The sequence below is a fragment of the Erinaceus europaeus genome, chromosome 19 (genome assembly GCF_950295315.1).
Source record: "Erinaceus europaeus chromosome 19, mEriEur2.1, whole genome shotgun sequence".
NCBI lineage: Eukaryota > Metazoa > Chordata > Mammalia > Eulipotyphla > Erinaceidae > Erinaceus > Erinaceus europaeus.
In genome coordinates this window covers 19,647,569-19,669,401 of record NC_080180.1, presented here as the reverse complement: position 1 = coordinate 19,669,401, position 21,833 = coordinate 19,647,569, and the positions used below count along the sequence as shown (strand labels likewise).

Below are 21,833 nucleotides of genomic sequence, written 5' to 3'. Positions count from 1 at the left end.
AAATGGCCACCAAAAAAAAAAAAGATGTATACACCTTTGGAACCATCACCCCATCATATACACACCCAACACCCCAAAATGTCTTAATGCTTATTAATCAAATTTCCTCTGCCTCTGCCAACTGTTTCCTCTCTACCTCCTCTCCCCTCCCAGCCAGGCAGCCACTAGTCTGCTCTGTGACACAGTAGATTGTGTTGCATGTTCTAGAACTTTCTATGAATGGAAATGTGTAGCAGTGGTTTCTTTCGCTCCTGTGATTGTTCTGAAGGTCATTCATTCCCTTCCTCTGCTGTGTGTTAGGCCAGTTTGCCTATACTCTGCAGGTGGGCATTTAGGTTGTTTCCAGTTTGGGGCAACTGCAAATCAAGCTGCAATGTACAGTAGTGTGTGAGTCTCTGTGGATCACACACTACTGGCTTGCCACTGCTTGCTTTCTCAGTTCAGCTCTGCCAAGAGCCAGCTGTCCTTTCTCTTCCCTGCAAGCCAACACAAGCTGAAGCAGGGAAGGTGCCAGCTTGGGTTCAAACCCTGCTTTAGCCCCTCACAGTGTGACTTTGGGCAACTTCTGGTATCCTCTGTAACCTCAGAGGTTTGGTGTGAGGGGACCCGGGTATAGATGTGTGAGGGGCTCTTTCCTGCCTCTGCCAGCACTTGCTCAGGCTCTTGGGATCTCAGCCCTGAACAGACAGCCAAGGATGGCTAAATCCCTGCAAATCAGTGCCCCTCTGGGTCAGCAACCCCCACTACCACCACACTTGCTCCGAGCCTCAGTCACCCATCTAAAACACCTCTCCCCACCACCACCCCGGCACATATTCGGAACAGACTCATTCTTCTGTCCAGTTAGAGATAAGAGAGAGAAGAAATGGGAAATATGAAGGAAGCACATTCTGTTTTACCCTGAACATTGTGCTGGGTGCTTGGCCTAGATGACCTTGTTTCCAATTTATACCATCCCTGTGATGAGCCTGGTGACGTTAATTTCATTTTGAGGTGGGGAAGCTGACAGCTGGAATGATTCCATCCATTACCCAGGGTTAGATAGCCCAGACCTCTGTGACTCAGGACACCCCGTTCTGACTTCTTGGCTGTCTTTTGTCATTCTGTACAGACTTAATTATTTATTGATTTTTAAAAATATTTTTATTTATTTATTAATGAGAGGGATAGGAGGAGAGAGATAAAGAACCAGACATCACTCTGGTACATGTGCTGCTGGGGATTGAACTCGGGACCTCGTAGCTTGAGAGTCCAACACTTTATCCATTGTGTCACCTCCTGGAACACTTATTTTTTTATTATCTTTATTTATTGGACAGAGACAGTCAGGAATTGAGAGGAGAGGAAGATAGACAGACAGACACCTGCAGCACTGCTTCACCACTCGCAAAGCTTTCCCCCTGCAGGTGGGGACTGAACCCGGGTCCTTGTGCACTGTAACATGTGCACTCAGCCAGATGCACCACTAAAAATCCTGTTGTCATATATATTTAAATATTCAGTAATTAATGAGAGGGAGGAAGGGAGATCCAGAACACCACCCTGGCACATATCGTGTGGGAGACTGAACCTGGGACCCAAAGCCCAAGCATCCAGGGTTTTATCCACAGTATTACCTGTTGGGTTCTTAATTTTTAAAAATACTTATTTATTCCCTTTTGTTGTCCTTATTGTTTTATTGTTGTAGTAATTATTGTTGTTGTTATTGATGTCGTTGTTGTTGGATAGGACAGAGAGAAATCAAGAGAGGAAGGGAAGGCAGAGGGGGGAGAGAAAGACACCTGCAGACCTGCTTCACTGCCTGTGAAGCAACTCCCCTGCAGGTGGGAAGCTGGGGGCTCGATCCAGGATCCTTACAGAGGTCCTTACGCTTAACCTGCTGCACTACTACCTGACTCCCGGGTTCTTAATTTTAATTTGCCTTATAAACTCAACAACAGATCAATATTGAAAGTTTAGTCTTAAGATCCTATCATACTGTTGTGAAATCTACCTTATTCCCCGTCCAGTCACACTCAGAGCCAAAAACAGGGGCAGAGCAAGTCTCTCCCCCCCGTGTGTGTGTGTGTGTGTGTGTGTGTGTGTGTGTGTGTGTGTGTGTGTGTGTTTCTCACTCTTAGTTCCTGTTCAACCTTTAGTTTATTGGACAACTTCTGACAAGTTTCTTTTATCTCTCTGGACCACAACTGCTTCACCTAAACTAGGTGGTAAACTCTGATCTTGGGGTTCTGTGACATGGAGACTTGCCCACACTTGCTCCCCTTTTGGGCCCTAATTTTACTATGAAGCTTTGCAAAGTAGAGGAGTGGGTCAGGATCCCATATCTGAGGTTAGCTGGGGTATGTGTTGATTTAACCCACTTTAACATCTGAAACCAAAAATACTTGACTTTTATTTGTTTTAGGATTGATGAGTGTTTGTAATCCACTGCAGATCTCTCCCTTGCTATTTTTAACAAATTCTGGTTTCCTCTCCGGCTCAGTCTGTCTGCTCCTTTCACGGAGGAAGTCAGGCTGAGTGACTATATGGGATAGGATTTGAGACTTGCAACCTAATAAACCCTCTCTGGGGTTCCAGGCTGCTGACTACAGAAAGAGGCTGTCTCGGTGGGTCCTGGGGGCTGCAGCTGAATCACCTGCTACAAAAGACTTAGGCCCTCATGGAGCCAAGCACAGCTGAAAGGGTGGGACTGGGTGCAGTAGGAATGAACCCCAAAACTCTGAGTCTTATGCACATACATCACCACCACCATCACCATCAGAATTTTAGGTTAACACTTAGGTTTTGCAAATGCCAGTGTCCTACGCTGACCCTGAAGAGGATAATCTCAGGCCTCTTTGGTTACCTCTCTCAGGTCTAGGGGTGCCTCTTAGGTGTTCTGACTGGTTTTTGGAAGGTTGCTGTTAGAGCTGAGCCAGATGGCTGCCCCAAGTCGCTGCAGAAGTATTTTAACTACAGTAGCGTGGGAGCTTCCTGCCTTGGAGAGCCCCCCTCCCCCAGGTTCCCATCTGCCCAGACGCCCACAGCTTCTGTCAGGAGCAGTGATGAAGGCCTCCAAGAAGTGTGTGGAGGAGGGTAGGGAGAGAGGAAGTATGAACAGCCTCAGCTAAGGACAAGGGCTGAGGTTCAAACTCCAGTCCTGTTAAGATGCTCGGAGCCAGAGTGTGTATTTGCCTCTGATCCTGCCCAGCAGAGAGGCAAGGGGGTAAAGTAGGAGATTAATTGTAGCTGATCAGGAGAAACTTTGGGATTTGAGAAGGAGGGATGAAGAGCATCTGGGAGGAGATGGAGGCTTGGGTGGGGGGTGGGAGATCCAGAGAGAGGGAAAGCAGCGGCTGTGCTGAAGATGAATAGGCTGGGGCAAGGCAGGAATGGCCCTAGGCTTCCTGTGACCCCTGCAACCAAAATCTTCCCACGCTGCAGTTCAAGCCTACTTCCCACCACTCAGAGCCCCAGCTTTGCATACATGCCCAGTGACCTCCTTGTCTCTGGCCAGGAGTTGGGGGCTGCCCATCCAGCTGCCCTGGTGTTCCTGGGTGGCCAAGGGCGGGGGGGGGGGGGTGTAGCTGACTGTTCATATCCCCAGCCCACAGGCCTCCCTGCCTCCAGGACTTGACATCCTGTGGCCTGAGTGGGGGTGGGGGGTGGATGTAGAGGGGCCAGGCATAGCTCAGGCGCTGGTTCCCAGCAACACAGTGAGTCAAAAGGGTTATCTACCTTGGGAAGTCAGAGCAGAGCTCCTGGAGGCAGGAAACCAGCACTGAACTCCAGGAAGATCCAGGGTCTAGTGAGTGATGACCAGTGCTAGCCCCCCTACCCCTGCTCCACCCCAGGACAGGTCTGGAGCAGAGCCTGGGCCAGCTTAGCCCCCTACCCATTAGTATGAAGGGTATCTGGAGTCTGGGGCTTGATGCAGGAGCTCACACCCTAGGGCCCTTGCTTTTATGTGGGGCTGAGACTCACTTTCCCCATCTGTAGCCTTGAAACAGAATCCTAAAGCGTGGCTCACAGGGATATGAGAATGAAAGGTAATTAACTGCCTTTTTCAGGCAGGCAGTTCATCAATGACTGTCTTCTCCTTACCTCTTGTTTTAGTTAGAAAGATGGTGCAGCCTGGGAGGTGACGCAGTGGGTAGAGCTCTGGACTCTCAAGCATGAGGTCCTGAGTTTGATCTCTGGCATTGCATGTACCAGAGTGATAACTTGATTCTCTTTCACAAATAAATAGTTTACAATTAAAGATGAGGAAAAGAAGTCCAGGAGCTGACTCAACATTCTGCTGACCTTTTGCTCTGGGAGGGCTAATCCGTTGGCCCCAGAGAGTCTCCCCAGGATTAAAAATTAGTAACAAAAACTAAAGGGGTCAGGGTGTGAAGGGGGTGTTATTTGCTCCTGAAATGTGCCTTAGAAATGATTTTTGGTTTAGGTTTGGACTGAACAGGTCAGTGATCTTGCTCAGTGGATGGAAAAATTATCTGGTCTGTGGTAGGTAGGAGGGATGGGGGCACTCCTATAGATGCATCCTCAGGCCTTGCCCCTCCCTCCTGCCCTTGCCCAAGTCTCTAACAGTGTTTCATCATCTGAGGCTGATGAAAGAGGCTTGGAGTCAGTCCCCCCCCCTCCCCCCCCCCGCGACTGTCCACATCTGGAGCTGCAGCTGGGTCCATCTCTTGGGCGCTTTCCAGGGGAGGGAACTGGTCGAGGGGAGGGACAGCAGCAGCTGGCCAGGGGTCTGTAAATGGCCCCAATGTTGAGAGTGGGGGGGGGGGCAGGGAGGTGACTGGGCTGGGGGAGGAGATGGCCTGGAAAGGGTCTGTGACTGTCCACAGTGTCTCCTGCATCACAGCCAGGCGTTTAAAGTCTTCAGGGCTCCCCCTTGGCCTTTCTGTTCATATAAAGGCAGCCACTCTCCAAGGGTCCCCCCAGCATCTATGCAGGTGGCCTGCTGAGTGCCTTCTTTGTTCCAAGGGTGATGCAGGCCGCCAGGCGTTAAAGCAGAGTCGCAGTCAGACCCAGAGGGGTCACCCGTGGGTCCTAAGGGTCACTGGGATCGCGGTGACCCCCACAGACAGGAGGGGCCAGTCCGGGTGAGGAGCTGGCCCGGGACAAGCTATTAAACGGCCAAGTGGAGGCAGGTGTCGGGATTCGTGGACCCTCCAGTGCGGGGGGTCACAGCCTAAGCCGCTGGTCGCGTAGGGGCTGCCCGGCAGCGGCGCGGAGACCCGAGGTCTTACCTAGGTTTAGCCGCCAGCTCCCTGCGCGACCTTGGATAGTTCCCTTCTTTGTGACCTACTTTCCTCTTTTATGAAACAAGGACTCCCCCTCTCCACCTCAATATGAGGTCCTGCGGCTCTGGGAGGGGCAGGCTGCAGCTGGCCGGATTCGCCGGGACCTAGTCCCCGAAGCTCCCCAAGCTAGAGGGTGAACGCAAGCCAGGAGGTCCCTTTAAAGGGTTTTGCCCCGGCCCTGTAGCTCATCCCGGCCTCCTATTGGCAGTTGCTGGAAGGGGTGTGGCCCTGGCAGCTCGCGGGCCGGGGGGCGGGGCTGTCCCTGGCCGGCCCCCGCCCCCTTTGTTCGCGCTGCGGCTGGAGGTGGGGGCGGACGGGAGGTGTGAGCTCGCGTGTGCTGCGCTGCGGGGAGCGGCGGGGCGCGCCGCGGGCTGTCAGCGAGCTCTGCGCCCGCGGATGGCGCGGGGAGGCGCGCGGGCCCAGCCCCGGTGGGACGCCCCCGGCCACGGCTGAGTCGCCGCGCCGCAGCCCGCGAGCATGTCCCCTCGTGTCGCCGCGGCCCGCAGTGCCCGCGTCCGCTGCCCGCAGCTGTGGCCCCCGCGTCCCCGCCCCTGATCCGTGTGCAGACCCCGGTGTCACAGCGCCATGGCCGGCCAGGGCGACTGCTGTGTCAAGGTGGCCGTCAGGTAGGTACTGGCGGGGCTGGGGGCGGGGGTCGGGTGCTTTGTGTTGCTCGTGAGGGGCCCGAGCCCGCCTCCCAGATCGCAGCCACCGAGCTCTGTGCGGGAGGCGCCGCTGGGCCCGGGGGCTGCGGGGAGGTGGCTTTGTTTGGGTGGTCATTTCGGGGCCCTCTCGGGATCCCTTAATGATCAGAAAATCGAATAAACAAGGAAATCCGGTATTTCACACCCAGCCCTGGCTCAGGCTGGAGTGTCTGTGTGTTTCCTCTTCGCCTCCCCACGGGGCTGCTGCTGTCTCTTTGGGGACGCTGGGGGGCTGGGGTCATCTCATCCTGGCTCATCGCCTGTACTGAGCTCTTGGTCCAGCTAGAAAGGCAGCCCCCTGGGCGGGAGCCGATGCTACAGACAAAGATCTAAGTCTGGGAAGAGGTGGTGCCCTGGCCTTCCTGGAGACTCGGTGCTTTGGGAGAGAGCCCCAGTCCCATCTCGAAGGGAGTGGGGGGGGGGGGGGACGTGGATCTGCAGCGCTGCCTCTGCCTTAGGAGGGTGGGACCCCAGCCCCATCCTCCATCCTGAGCACTCTGTTCCGGGCTATAATGAGTGGTGGAGTAGCGGTGGACTTATTATCTAGGACTTGACAGAATAGAGGTGGGGGCCACACCAGAGCTGAGGGGTCCTCTGGGCTGGGGTGCCAGAGGCCCTAGGAAATACTGCAAAGTTGAGTCCTGGGCATCCTTTGTGCTGAGTGGAGTCAGGTTACACCACTCCACCTCACCCTGGTTGTGCTGCTGCTGCTGCTGGGGAAGGGGTCTCTTTAAGAAGGGTCTCTTGGTGGGAGACAGCCTGTCTGGGGCTGGTCACCCAGGCAGGGGTGGTGGAGAGGAGCCCCAACCCTGTGTGATGGGGCCAGGGTGGGGGTCCAAGGCAGATCTCTAGATGACCCAGATTCTATAAGTCGGGGAAGTCCCCACAGAAAGGGCAGACATGGCTGTGGGTAAACTGGCCCCAGGCACCAGCCTCTGAGGCTGGGAGAGGAGTCGACCACAGCGCTGGGGTGGAGGGAGGGCAATTGAGGTGCTCCCACTGCCCTAGCACCCTGGCATCACTGGAGCACAGCCTCAATGACCCCTGCAGCCTAGAGAGACAAAGAGGAGCCCGCAGGTGCCTGGTGGGCTGGTGGGGCGGGGCCAGCTGCTGCTGGGGTGACATTGCTGGGAACTGAGGAGGTTGGAGAGGGAGGTGCTGGGGGTGTGTGAGAGATGTAAATGCGACATCTGCAGAGGATGGGAGAGTCCTGTGCTTCATATAAAGGGAAATGAAGCCTTGGCCCCCGCCCACTGTGTGCCAGGGCCAGGAAGGGGTGGCCTCCCACGGGGGCTTTCCTTTAGACTCCATCTTTCAGGAAAAAGCCAGACAAAGCTCCCCCATGAACTAAGGCATCTAGGATGTGGGGAGCCCCACGGATGGCACTTTGTGTAGAGGAGTGAAGAATCAGCTGGTATTCTCTCCCCACACCACCACCAGAGTCTCCTCCCCACAGAAAGGGAGATGCCTGCCCACTGCACCCAGTTCTTGGGGTAATGGCCTCATCCCTGCCCTCTACCCAAATCACCCTGGAAGGAACCCCACGTCCCCTCCTCTTGCCTCTAGTTGCTGGTCTGGATGGAGGGGAGGGGAGATTGGAGCATCAAGAGAGCCAGGCTTTCTGGGACTCTTGGAAGGTGGGGGCCCGCCCACCCCAGCATGAGCGCCCTGCCTGGCACACGCCAGACCTCAATGGGCAGCCGGCCGTGGAAGGAAAGCGGACAATGCCTGGACAGAGCCCAGCTTCTAATCAGAGAGCTGAGGACAGGCCGGACAGGCTGGGGCTGGGTTGGGAGCAGATAGTGCCGCCTAGGAGCTGGGGCAGAGTGCTCTGGGCACTGGCATCTCCCAACCCAGCCCCAGACCCTGTCCCACCAGGAGCCCTGCAAGGCATGGGACTGTACCCTGCCAGATCTGCCTGCTCTCTTGAGTTTCTGGAAACCCTTTCTTGCTTCTGTTTGACCGAAGTGCTTTCTGAGACCCTGTGAGAATAACTCGTGTTGAGCTCTAAGTCCTGCTCTTGGGGCAGAGGAACCAGGAATGAGACAGTTTTGGTCTGGGGAACGTGCGCGCGCGTGTGTGTGTGTGTGTGTGTGTGTGTGTGTGTGTGTGTGTGTATGTAAGGGAAGGTCCCACTAGACTAGATGACAAGTACCAGACCAGGCTATTGGCACTGGAATCCCCTTGTGAGGATAATCAGAGGTGGCTTCCTAGGAGACCCAGGCTGGGGAGTGCGTGAGAGTAGGGGTGTCAGAGAGGGGCTTTCAGGGCTTGGGGCTCAGGGTTCTAGGGAGAAGGGCTAGGTGTAAGTAGATTTCACAAATCCCACCCAGGCCTGCTGGGAATCTGACCCACCTGTCCCTGACCCTTTGCACCAGAAGACTGCAGGCCAGTCCCTCCAGCCTGTCTGTGACCCCTTTATCCTTTAATCATGCTGCCTGGAGGACTTTCAGCCCCAGGTGTGTGTGTAGGGGGGTGTGTGCAGGAGAGAGGTGAGACTGCAGAAGCAGGGCTGGCCAAGCCTCAGAGGGGGAAGGGATAGCTGTTAAGAAATGCAAGTTGGCAAAGTCAAAATTGGGGAAGGAAACCAGGTCACGTGTTGTGTGTTTATTTAAGACCCTTTCAAGCCCCCGTTCAGCCCCACCAGGCGGGAGCCCTTTCATGCCCTCCCCCTCCCCCTTATCTCTGCCTGGCTTCCTTCCTTGAGGCTGCTGGAGGAGGGGGAGGAGCCAGGACCACTCCAGAGCTCTCCAAGGACCCTCCAAGGGATGGGCGTCCATAAGCCAGGGGCACAGGGACAGCATTTGATCAGCTCCTGCCCAGTCCCTGGTCAGTGTTCTGAGTATTGAATTCAGAGACGCCCGTGTCCTGGGACAGAGACTGAAGAAGACAGGCATAGCTGTGTGAAGGTTGGGGTACAGGATGCCGGCAGTGTCCCAGCCTCTGATCTGAGGGAGTCCAGGGCCAGTCCATGTCATCCATTGCCACCATGTCCCAGCCTGCTGTCCAGCTGAGGGATCTGGGAAACCAAGGTTCCCACTGCTGCAGAGACAGGCTGATGTCATCACCAGGAAGTGGAGCCTGGAACCGCAGCCCCGGAAACCACCCCCCAAACACCCTGCAGGCAAGCCTTGCCTGATTGGCTCTCTGGTTTTTGAAAACCTCAGTGAAGGAGCAGGACTGGGCTGAGGGAAGTGGCAGAGGCCACAGGAGCCTGGCACTCTCCAGTTTGCACCCAGGCTGGGGCTAAGGTAGGGCCTCCGCTGGTCAGGCCCTGGGGCCCTTCTCCACACAGCCCTCTCTGCCATCTGATGGATAGCTGGCTGATTCGTTTGTGGGGAGAGGTTCAGGTGATGTATGTGGCATGCAGAGGAGGAGGCTAGGATGAATAAAGTGTCTAAAAAGTAAAGTGTAACTGAGGCTGGAGGATAGCTCACCTTGGAGAGCACCAGCCTTACCATGCCTGAGACCTAGAGTTCAAAGCTGACACCATATGGGAGCACCATGACACTAGGGGAAGGGGAAGCACCATGGATGGTGGAGTGATGCCCTGGTCTCTCTCTTCCTGTCTCTCTGGGGAGAAAGTGAATGAAGGTTGCTCTGGATCTGTGTTGCTCTCTTACACATGCAAGAGGCACCTTAAAAAAAGAGGTAGGGAGTCAGGCAGTAGCACAGCGGGTTAAGCGCACATGGCACCAAGCACAAGGACCCGCATAAGGATCCCAGTTCGAGCTCCCCACCTGCAGGGGAGTCACTTAACAGGCGGTGAAGCAGGTCTGCAGGTGTCTATCTTTCTCTCCCCCTCTCTGTCTTCCCCTCCTCTCTCGATTTCTCTCTGTCCTATCCAACGACAGCAACAACAACAATAATAATAATAACCACAACAATGATAAAACAACAAGGGCAACAAAAGGGGAAAAAAATGGTCTCCAGGACCAGTGGACTTGTGGTGCAGGCACCGAGCCCCGGCAATAACCCTGGGGGCAAAAAAAAAAGTATGCCTAACCTGGAAGGTGGTGTCATGCTGGACTCCAGCCATGCCATCCTGATTTCAATCCGTGGCATCATACTTCTCTCCTATTCTCCTCCTCTTCCTTCTTCTCTCTCTCTCTCCCTCTCTTTTTCTCTCTCCACCACCACTCAATTTACCTATAACTTGTGAAACAAAATAATTTTTTCAAAGTATATATTTTTAATATTTATTTATTCCTTTTTGTTGCCCTTGTTTTATTGTTATAGTTATTATTGTTGTCGTTGTTGGATAGGACCGAGAGAAATGGAGAGAGGAGGAGGAGACTGAGGGGGAGAGAAAGATAGACACCTGCAGACCTGCTTCATTGCTTGTGAAACAACTCCCATACAGGTGGGAAGCCAGGGGCTAGAACCAGGATCCTTACTCGGGTCCTTGTGCTTTGCGCCACATGCATTTAATCTACTGCGCTACCGCCCGACTCCCTCAAAGTATATTTTTAAAAACTCTAACTTAAAATGCCCCTTGGTAGTATGTAGTTTAAGCTGAAGGGACTGTCAGGTAAAACGAAAGCTTCCTCCTCAGTCCTTCTATGTGTGTGTCTGTCTGCCACAGCAAGCACATGAGATGCCGAGGAGCCTGAACTCGCAGGAAAATCAGCACCCTTGCTTACTGAATAGCTGGTTGGACCCCATACTCCTCTTCCTCCTTCTGCCCAGAGCACCCAACACCAACAACCAGGAGTGGGGTTTGAACCCAGAGCATTGTCACCACCAAGCTCCCACCCCTGGTGCCTCTCCTGCCTGCCTTCCTGCTCAGCATGTGGGTCTCTGTGCCTTGGTCTCTGCACAGGCCTTCCCACACCTGCTCGCTGCCACCATGGGGGTGGGGCATGCCTGTGGAAGCATGAAGTGACAGCAGGCAGGTGACAAGGGATGAGGTGTCTGGATTTGCCTTTGGGGCCCACCTGTCCCATTGAGGTCCTGCCTCCAAAACCTGCATGGGTCACCTCCCAAGCCCTGAATCTCCTGTCATGTCTCCTGCCATGAGTCTCCTGATCCCTTTCCTAAACTTCCTGCAGCTCTGTCTAGAATTTTCTTTCCTGCCTGAGTTCCACCTTGTCCCTGTTTAGAGAAGGTTTTGGGGTTGGCCTAGTATACTCTGGCTACCCTGTTACAGGCTCTTGGCCACTTGAAGAGAGAGGCCTGACCATCATGAGGGGCTGTGGTGTGGGGAGGGGACACTTCCCTGGCATCAGAGGGGTGTGTGCTTTGTGGGCTGGTCCTCCTTGACCCCCTAAATCCAGCCCTCTGTTTCTAGGGGGTAGGCCTCCTAGCACCTGGTGGAAGAACTGTGAATTCTCCCTTTTCATGCCCCCACCCCCAATCTGGAGTTTACTTCTTGCAGCCATGGGGAATGGAAGGGAGGGGGCAGGGCACCTTAGTCCCTTGTCCCCAGAGTCCCTGCCCTTGCTTCCCCTGGTGGAAACCCACCCACAGAGCAGCTGTGGGGCTCCCCTGTCCCTTCCAGAGGCTCTACCCCTACTCCCTCCTAAGGCTGGTAGTCAAGACTGGGTTCAAGTACATTGAGAACAGTCTAGGGGGTGGGGCTCTCAGCCCACTGCCTGTTGCTCTACATTCCTCAGCAGGGGATGGTCCCCAGGGCCCAGTCCCTGGAGCTGTCCCCCACCAGATGCCAACATGGCTGTAGTGTTTCCATCTCCAGGGAGGTCATGGGAAACCCTGCCAGATGCCAGAGAGGAGTTGGGGGTGGGGGGAAGGGCCTGTCAGGAAGAGATAAAAGCCATAAGCAGTGCAGCTGAGGGGCAGCCCTGACTGCCAGGACTGTCCAGCTTGGGATTGGGACTGGCCCCCCTCACAGCAACTCCTTGTCCCCCTGCTCCCCAGCTTTGACACCAAGTGGTCTCGGTCTTTGGGAGGGGGCATCCTCCCCATTGGACTGGGCATCTCTCAGCACACAGGGCCCTGTGTTAAGCTGTAAGGAAAGTCAAGGACAGGACCCAGGAGATAGCTTACTGGGCAGGGGGTCCTTTGTCATCCTGAGAAAGGCTCAGGGCCAGGCCCTGGTGCCCCAAGGAAGGTGCTTTTGTACTAGAGGGAGTTCTGATGTCTAATGTCTCTCCTTCTCTGTGTTTGAATGGGAAAGTGGCCTGCAGCAGGGAAACCACTCCTGTTCAAGGACATAGTTCCACTAGATAAGAGAGAGCTGAGAAGGGAGCATAATGGTTATGCAAAAAACAAAAAGCAAACTTTCATGCCTGAGGCTTTGAAGTCCCAGGCTCAATCCCTAGCACCACCATAAACTGGAGCTAATAAAAAGAGGAAAAGAAAGAAAAAGAAAAATCAAGGACATTCCCTGAGGGGTGCTTGGAGAGTCCTGAGCCCCCAGCACCAGAGTTGACACCCCAAGTCTTCCATATGTTTCTTTGGGGTGTCCCCGGCTCCTCCCTGTGCTCCCCAAAGCACATTCGGGGGCAGAAGTCAGGCTGAGAGAACTGACTTGCCCCTTTCACCAGGGCCTCCTTTTCCCATGCCCTTTGACCCCACAGGACAAAGCCTTCTTGTTTGGGGGTTCAGAGAGAGGGTCTGTGAGGGGCCAAGGCAACAAGGTCCATTGAACCCCTGTAGCTAAAAGCAGCACTTGGGGGAAGATAGGCCTAGGTAGGGAGACGCCTGCTCAGGGATAAGTCAGCTCACAGCCCAGGTGTCTGGGAGCCAGACTCCCCTGAGAGAGCGGGGTCCTGCTTCCAGAGCCTTCCGCAGAGCTGGCAGTCTGCCGGAAGGAGGAGGGAGAATGTTCATCTTGGTGGGGTGTAGACAAGGGTGTAGATGTCCTCTCTCCCCTCTGGCTATTGCAGGGGTGCAGCCTCCCAGGCCCCCCATACCCCTGCCTGGCCTCTCAGCCACCAGACAGGAAAACTGCTTTCTGGAGGCTGAGCCGGACACTGGCAGCAGCTGTGGGGATCAGTCTCTGAGGGGATCATCTTTCTCCAAGCCAACCTCTCCTGCCTGCCCTGGTGCCAGTAGCTGCAGAGGGACGAGGCACTGGCAGGCCAGGTTGAATGTCACCTTCCTGCTGAGAACCCTGTGGCTTCAGCCTGTTCCATCCACCTTCCCAGTCTCCTTGCTCCATAGGAACATCACAGTCACTTGTTTGTGAGCCCTTAAAAGGCATCAGTGTTGTCCCAGCGCAGTGAGTAAGGTCTGGGAACAGAGGTTACTGTGGCCATCATTCTGGAGAAGATTTCCAGACTCCCTGCCTTTCCTTGCAGGCCAGAAGTTCCCTGATAGCTTATATCACTCCCTACCACTGTGGTTCAGTGCCCCTTTGATCTGGCTCTGTCACTGAGGAGGAGCAAGAGCTGGTACCTAGCAGGTCAGGGTTGTGACTCAGTGTTCCAGGTCCAGGCTAGAGGTCACGGGGCTCGCTTTTGTCACACACACACACACACACACACACACACACACACACACACACACACACACACACACACTTGCACTGGTGGCTCTGGTGTACCCCGCGCTGGAAACTTGGCACTCAGATTCTATACTGGGCACCAGGAGGGTGATGGGATCTGTGCAGCTTTGCTTTGCCCCCTCAGGCTTGGGTGCAGCACCCAGAGGTGGGACAGTGAACTTCTTCATTTCAGCCCCTCCCTGGAAGGTCTCTCTAGTCTCTGGGTGTTTGTTTCTCATTCTGGGAAGGTCTCGGAGGTCCTGCAGGAGAAAGGAACAGTTATACCTGGGGTTTCATCTTGGCTCTCTGAGGGGCTCCTCTAGCTCTTCTCACAGTCTTCGGGGTTGGGGGGCTGTGTTACCCCACCTGGAAGCTCCCAGCCTGCCAGTTGCTCATAAGCACCAGCTTTGCACCTGCTTCTTCAACCAACCTCCCTTTCTGGGTGTCCCCTCTCCCCAGGCCTGGTGGCACGGGTGGTCTTCTGAGCACCTCCCAACTTCCCAGCTATGCACTTGGTTATGTCCCTTCTTCTGCACCCTCATATGCAGAACCCACCCAAGGACTCAGTGGTGCAGTGTGCAAGGCAGTCTGGCTCATGAATCAGTGATGGGAAGTTGGGTGACCAAAATCAGAATAGGGTTCCTGAGCTGGGGAACCACAGACCATAATGCACTGACTTCTGGGATTCTGGAACAGTTCTTGGCCAGTGATTTCTTTTTAAAGATCTATTTATTAACATGAGAGAATAAGAAGGAGAAAGGGAGAGGGAGGAGAGGCACAGGTGACTGTGGGAGGCAAACTCGGGACTTTATGCATTAGTCCCAGTCTAGCAACATGCCACCTGATATCACATCTCTGAGAAGATCCTACCTACTAAGGAATCTAAGAACCGCCACCCCTAGTTTTGGCAGCTCACAAAGCTCCAGGTGCCTGGATGTGGGGCTGGGAGTACAAGTCTATTAGGAGCTACAGCCTGATTGAATGGGGCTGATTTCACCTGGGAGCTGGGCCAGGACCCCAAGGTTCTTGGTGGGCAGGGTTTGTGTGATGTCACCGAGGAGGGGTGAAGGAAGCTAATCCCTTCTCCTCCTGCAAAGCCTGTGGCTCCTGGAGACTCCCTGATGCCGTACTCTACAGAGCTAGTCTTTTTCTCCTTGGCAGCCTCTCAAAAACACCCCACCACCACCCACCCATCCCAGCCATCCCCAGTCCTTCTCCTTCTGCCTGGCCCTCTCCTGTCTCCTGTAGACAAGAGGAACAGCTGAGATCAGCCCTTCCTCCAACCAGGCTATAGCCTGGGGGGTTTTTGTCCCCACAGATGGGGCTGGAGCTGGAGGAGGGAGCGACCCCAGCAGGCAATGCTTCCCTCAGTGCACTTCTGTGTGTGTGTGTGTGTGTGTGTGTGTGTGTGTGTGTGTGTGTGTGTGTGTGTGTGTGTGTGTTGGTGGTGGGGGGAGGCTGCGGATGTTTAACTAAATGACACATCACACCAGCTCCTGCTCAATTGTGAGTAGAGGAAGCTGGGCGGCCTCGCACCCGAGCCAAGATCCTGCCTCTGAAAAGCTGGGCCCTCCTCCTCCCCCCATGTGCCCTCCTGCTCCCACCCCACAGCCTGCTGCTTGCCAAGTGGCGAATAAACCCTGCTCTGTTCCGGGAGGTTCCGGGGCCCCTCTGAGCCCAGCCTGCCCAGCCGGTCCACCAGCCTCCCTTGCAGACTGCAGAGGCATTGGGGCTTGACTGCAGTGCCCGGTGAGGACAGAAAGGACACCGGGTGTTTGAGCCACAGAAATATAGTGAAGAAAGCCAGCAGCCTGGCTTATGGTTTGATTTTACTTTTTCAAATATTTCACAAGGCTATCATTTCTTGTTCGTATTTTTCCCGTGCCCTATCAGGTTCTGCACCACAGTGTCCCTGGGTGTGTGAGGTTCACCAGGAGACCCAGAAACTGGGGGTCATCCTTTCTGTGCCACCAGAGAGGATCCAGGAAAGCAAAGGGCAGCTTCTTCCTTCCTCTTATCTGGGGTGAGATGGGGCTGGCAGAGGGTCCTGCACAGAGGTTACCTCTCCCAGGGTGAAGAAAGAGGCTGGAGGGCTTTCTTAGGAGGTCAGCTATGGGACAGGTAGTGTAGACAATACTCAGCCTAGCCCACCAGCCGGGAGGAGATCAGAGCAGAGGCTGTGATGGGGACCCTACCTCCTTTCCCTCCACCTTCTCCTTCCCACCCTTCCCTGTGGGTCCTGGGTGTGGATCCTGCTCAGGACAGCATGTGGGGAGATAGTCCAGTGTTAACCCGTAGGACTTGCATGCCTGAGCCATCAGAGGCCCAAAGCGCAATCCTGACTCTGTCACAGGCTGGAGCTGAGCAGTGCTCCCACATGTCTCTGTCATAAAAAGCAAATAATAAGGACCAGAAAGACATGTTACCTGGGTGGGTATCTGCTTTACCTGCATGTGACCAGGGTTTGAGCCAGGCCCCCACTGCACAGGGTGGCGGGGAGTTTTGGTGGTACCTCTCCATATCTGTCTCTTTTCTTTCCGAAAAAATCAGGCTGGAGTGGTGAATCCCCAGAGATGACAAAAAATAATAAATAAATAAATAAATAAATAAATAAATAAAATGCAGTAAGAAAATTTTTGTTTATTTGTATTTTTACCAGAGCACTGCTTAGCTCTGGCTTGTGCTGGGGATTGAACCTGGGACCTCAGAGCCTGAGGCAGGAGAGTCACGTTGCAGATCCCTTATGCTGTCTCCCCCACCTAAAAATCTTAACTGTAGATTATAAAGACTGGCAAGTACCTGGTCCAGCATTCCCCCTTCTAAGCCAGTCTTGGTGGGAGTCAGCACCCCATCCCAGGGCCACTTCCTCGGACTCCCATTGGCACCCCTTCTCTGGGCGACCCTGCTCAGCCATTTGCAAAGCACTCTGGTGTAGCTGGGACAGCAGGAGGCTGGCTGTCCACAAACCCCGCCCCCAGGACCCCATACTCCAGCACCCAAAAGCCCTTGAGCCCCCTCTTCCCCATCCTCTGTTGTTCTCTGTCCCTGGCTTGTAGGCTTCTGTGGCTAGGGGCTGGTTGTTGAAGGAATAGGAGGCTGCCCTTGATGTACAGACTCAACCTAGCAGTCCTGCCCCCCCCCCCCCATCTCCAGGGGACCCTGATTTGATTTCCTCCAATCACCAGCATCACCATCTGCCTCGGGTAATTAAATGGTGCTTGAACAGGATCCAGAAATCCCATCACAGCAGTCCACGTGGTGAGGGCTGGTACTCACTGGGTGTCCTAGGTGCCATAGCCAGTGCTGTGCAGTTCTGGTTGGTGCTGTGTGCTTAGTCTCCCTCTCACCTCAGGTCACCTGCTGTCTTCCCTCTGGCATGCTGAGCACTGCCCTGGGCACACACTGGCCAGGCTTGAACCCCAAGCTGTCACTGACTCACCAGGCACTTGTATTAACAAGGGCAGAGCAGGCCACCTTCTGGTGACATTGCAAGCATCTCGTGCTTTCTGTGTGTCTATGATGGGTCTTGGACAGAGAGGGGGTGTCCCCTCTGTGAGGACAAGCAGAAAACCATAACTCCTTCCTAGTTAGAACCAATTCAGATGGGGGACTCAGAAATAGGGTGCCCCCCACCTCTGTCTGGATGATGGTGAGTATGGGTGTTAGCTGTGGGGTCTTCATTCCTCTCAGCATAGCAGGGCACAGCAGAGGCCTCATTTCTAAGGAATAAGCTTGACTCCCACATGGAAGGGTGAGCTAGGTCCCCACTAGGTGAGTCTTCCCCCCGACCCCAGGATCTCCCCAGCTCCCAAAGACCCTCACGCGCAATACAGTGCAGTTCACCCGGGTTCACAGCTCTGGCGAGGGCAGCCAGGGACAATGGCAGGGACAGGGTGGCAGCCTGGAGGCCCTGGTCCTCTGGCTGAGGGCCTGGCTCCCCTGCAGCTGTCCTCCCTTGGGTCAATGTTGGCTTAGCAGAGAGAACCTGACAAGTGGCTCATTGTGAGAGCAGGGCTGGTGTGAGACCGTGAGTGTTAGTGCCTAAGCCCCCACCCCCTTTTTTACTTTGGGGCCTGGGAAGGGGTGCTTTCTGCCAACCCCCCTGAAGCACAGTCTCACTGACTCATACTTGGTTGTCATGGAACCTGTTTTGGGGGGGGAGGCTGGGGGTTATTCTGGACAAGACAGTCCCATCCATACTGAGCCAGCTCAACCTGATGCCATTTCCTTTCCCAGGAGAGCACCCCCTCTCGAATCTGGGGTGCCCCCACTGTGGGTGGCCTGATGCCTTTCTAGAGTAAACCTCAGACCTTCCTACTGTGGTCTGGACCCTCAGCTCCTGCAGGGGAACCAGAACTCAAACCTGAGAAAGTTCCACTAGGCTCTATGTCAGTAGGGGGCAGGTGGGCGCTGGCTGCAGGACCCTAATATCATCACCACCCCAGGCCCCAGTGAGAGTTCCTATGCTTCCCCAGAACTTGCCTGGGCCTGTTTCTCTCTCCCCCATCCTGAGTTTTGCCCCCAGAAGTGGGCGTGCTGTCTTCTCTGCCCTGCATTTGGGTGCTGCCTATAAGGCTTCCCATTCAGTCAGGAGCACCTTGATGCGGCCATACTTGCAGTCAGCTCTGTTCCCTTCTGTTATGCAACCTGTGCTGGAGTTACTAATTCCCTGAGCTTCTGTTTCCTCATCTATAAAACCAGGCAAATAATGGCTATAGCTCAGGAGCCAGGCATTAGTACAATAGGTAAAGCTCACAAGTTATCATACTCAAGGACCCAGGTTTGAGACCCCTGCCCCCACCTGCAAGGAGGAGCTTCACAAATGGTGGAGCCAGCTGCAGATGTCTCTTTTTCGCTCCTCTTCTCCCTTCCCCTATTTCTCTATCTCTATCATAATTTTAAAAAATGGGTTCTCTCCTCCTACCTTCTGCACCCCCAAAAGAATTTTGGTCCATACTCCCAGAGGGAGGATATATTGGGGGAAGATGACTAGAGGGCCCTGAAACCCAATTCCATCAGGACTCAGAGAGGGAAGTGGGAGAAAGGAAGGATATTCAGTAGCAGTAATGGGTGTAGCTGTGGGAAAAAACACAATACACACACACACATACAGATAGTTCTAGAAATAATAGCCAACCCATATCTGTGATCTTGGGAGAATCACTGCAGTTTCCAATGGAGGGAATGAGGGTACAGAACTCTGGTGGTGGAATTAGTCCCCTGTTATTTTGTTATTTTGTAAATCGCTGATTAAAATAAAATTAAAAATAGAAAAATGAAAAAGGGGGATTCTGGGAGTGGTTAATTCAACATGTAGACATTGAACCCCACCAATAACCCTGGTTCAAAAATAAAAATATTAATAATAATACCTGTATAGCCCACAGGCATCTAGTGAAGAAGTCACGAATTTTTTTATGTAAAAATATAATTTTAACAGAGCTGGGTGGTAGCATACCTGGTTAAGTACACATATTACCATGCATAAGGACCCAGGTGCAAGCCCCTGATCCCCATCTGTAGAATATCTCTCTGGCTCTATATCTCCCCTTTCCCTCTCGATTTCTCTCTGTTCTGTCCTATAAAATAAAGTTTAAATAATAATAATAATTTTAAAATAAGGTAGGGGGAAAGCAGCTGGGAGATGGCACAGCCATTAGATCCCACACTTTGCCATGCGTGTGGGCCCATGTTTAAGTGCCTGGTCACCACAGGGGAGAGACATGCATGGCACTATAAACCATGGAGCGGCACTTTGGTGTCTCTCCTCCTCTATCCCTCTCTGTCTCGGTGTAAAATTAAAAGAAATCGGTTGGAAGCAGTGCTATAGCACATATATGAGACACACAAAAGACTGAGTGTCACACTGTCTTATGCAGTGCTCTACCCCTGCGCCACCTCCCTGGCCACTAGAAAGGCTATGTAGCAGCCCACAGACCTTACCGTCCGCCTGCCATCAGGCTGGTGCTGACTTCCTCTTCATTTGACTGTTGTGCTGTCAGCAAGACTGCTCCTTCCTGGGAACACCCTGAGCCTGCTTCCTGCTCCTCCAGCTTATGGGATCCTGGGGGCAGCGAGGGGGGAAACAGGTCTGACCGGAAGCTCTCCCAACCCCGCAGGATCCGGCCCCAGCTGTCAAAGGAGAAGATTGAGGGCTGTCACATCTGCACCTCTGTCACTCCTGGGGAGCCCCAGGTGCTGCTGGGGAAGGACAAAGCCTTCACCTATGACTTTGTCTTTGACCTGGACACTTGGCAGGAGCAGATCTACTCAACCTGTGTGAGCAAGCTCATCGAGGGCTGCTTCGAGGGCTACAACGCCACAGTGCTGGCCTATGGGCAGGTGAGCCATGAGGGTCCCTGCCACCTGCTCTCCCCAAGGGCAGGGTGCAACCCTCAGACCTCACGGGGTATGGCTCGGGGCCAGGAGGCGGACAATGAAGGGGTTCAGAGGGTGCTGGCTAACACCCCTTGTCTCTGCCACTGCAGACAGGGGCTGGAAAGACGTACACTATGGGCACCGGTTTCGACACGGTGACGTCAGAGGAGGAGCAGGGCATCATCCCCAGGGCCATCGCCCACCTCTTCGGGGGCATCGCTGAGCGCAAGCGGCAGGCACAGGAGAAGGGTGTGGCTGGGCCGGAATTCAAAGTCAGCGCTCAGTTCTTGGAGGTACTGTGTTCACTGTGTTCGGTTCTGCAGGGGCAGCAGGGTGAGAAGGCACATGGCGGCCTCTGAGGTGATGAGTCCCCCACCACTGGAAGGATCCAATCAAGGGCTGGAAGACCACTGGTGGGTGCGCTCTGAAAGGGTCCCCAGTGGCAGGTGGGGCGTGAGTACACATCTCACACTGGCTGTTTCATAGTTTTAGTGGCACGTGGCCCTGGGCAGCTCCCCATCCGTCAGATGAGAGTGATGGTATCTGTTTCTTAGGGGTGTTGAGAATGAGATGAGAGGACCAAGGTCCAGGACTAATGGGACTTTGAGGGTCAGGGGGCACTTCTGAGTTCTTTGACCTATGCCCTCCACTGAGTCCCAGCTCAGACACCCCAGAGGCAGCCACCCCCCCACATATCTATTCCCCACACTACCCCATCCCCACCTAAAAGCCGCCCCTCCCTAGGGGTTCTGGGAAGGAGGTGGATCCAAAGACATTTCAGATAAATTTCAGGGTTCAGACAAGACCAGTTTCTCCCCTGGGCATCAAACCCAGGCAGTTTCAGTTCTCACAGACCCTGCCCTGGCATGGGTGGGAAGGTCTGCATTCTCTGTGCTGGGCAGTGCCCAGGCTGCCTTCCGAAGGAAGGAAAGGTGGCCCTGCCTTCTTGGAGACTCCCCACATCCCAGTTCTCCCTCCCAGCAGCTCCACCCCAGGGGACTGTATACGCAACTGAGGAGCTATCTTTGTCCTCCCAGATGTCTGCTTCTGATTAGACACGCTCTGTGTGTGTGTGTGTGTGTGTGTGTGTGTGTGTGTGTGTCTGATTTTGTCAGTCATTCCATAGTCCCTTCTTGTTTGTGTCCTGGCTCCATTTCGTTGCCATGGAGATCCCCGAAGAGCAGCCAGTTCCTAGAAATCTACACTGAGGCTGAACCCCAAGGGGTTAAATGATGCTGTGCCTCTTTCCCCAGAGAGACACCACTGTACCCACACCTGTAGGCTCTAGTCCTGTTTCCTTCCCCCCCAAACCTTGGTTGTAGGGGCTATAGCCAGCCCTGCCCTGTCTGCTGGCCCGTCCCACCTCCCACTCCTCAGCCCCCCCCCAACCTGTGAGCTGCCCAAGCCCTCCTGCCAGTGAGGGACTGGTGGGGACCCCAGTAGCTGAGCCTATCAGTGTGGGGTGACCTTTCCCAGCCAGGTCACTCTCCAAGCTGGGTGGGCTCCCCAGGAGGATGCTTTCCATGCCCCTCCCCACCCAGAGCATGGGTAGGGCATGCAGACAGGTTCCTCCCCATGGGAGGCTGTTGTCACCTCCTTGAGGCTGTGGGGATCTGGGCACCTCCCAGGGCCTCCCGCACCCGGTCCTGCCCCTCAGGCCCCGCCCCTCCCTCCAGAATATCTTAGAGGATTTGCCCCATTCTGGGCCAATCTGCCTCCACTGGGTCCAGGAATGTCCCTGCGTCTCCTCAGGTCCTTGGCCCTCTGTGAGGGCTACTGGATGCTGGTTCCTGGGCAGCGAGGGGCAGTCCCCTCGATCCCCACACCGTGCCCCTCAATCCACGCAGCTCTACAATGAGGAGATCCTGGACCTGTTTGACAGTACCCGCGACCCGGACTCACGCCACCGCAAGTCCAACATCAAGATCCATGAGGACGCCAGTGGTGGCATCTACACCACCGGTGTCACGTCCCGCCTCATCAACTCCCAGGAGGAGGTGAGCACTGCACAGGGCT

The 21,833-nt window shown here is 54.6% G+C and overlaps 1 protein-coding gene across 6 annotated transcripts in view; it reads left to right on the top strand.

Annotated features, from left to right (window-relative positions):
• Positions 1-5,589: 5,589 nt before the first annotated feature.
• The window catches only part of KIF21B (kinesin family member 21B), a 47,342-nt gene continuing 31,098 nt past the window's right edge, over positions 5,590-21,833 (top strand). For all 6 annotated transcript variants that reach the window (XM_016187678.2, XM_016187677.2, XM_016187679.2 and 3 more), the window contains exons 1-4: positions 5,590-5,914; positions 19,559-19,781; positions 19,928-20,110; positions 21,665-21,814. In XM_016187678.2, the coding sequence (XP_016043164.1) occupies positions 5,874-5,914; positions 19,559-19,781; positions 19,928-20,110; positions 21,665-21,814 (597 nt within the window). In that variant the 5' untranslated portion in view covers positions 5,590-5,873. The remainder of the gene's footprint in view (positions 5,915-19,558; positions 19,782-19,927; positions 20,111-21,664; positions 21,815-21,833) is intronic.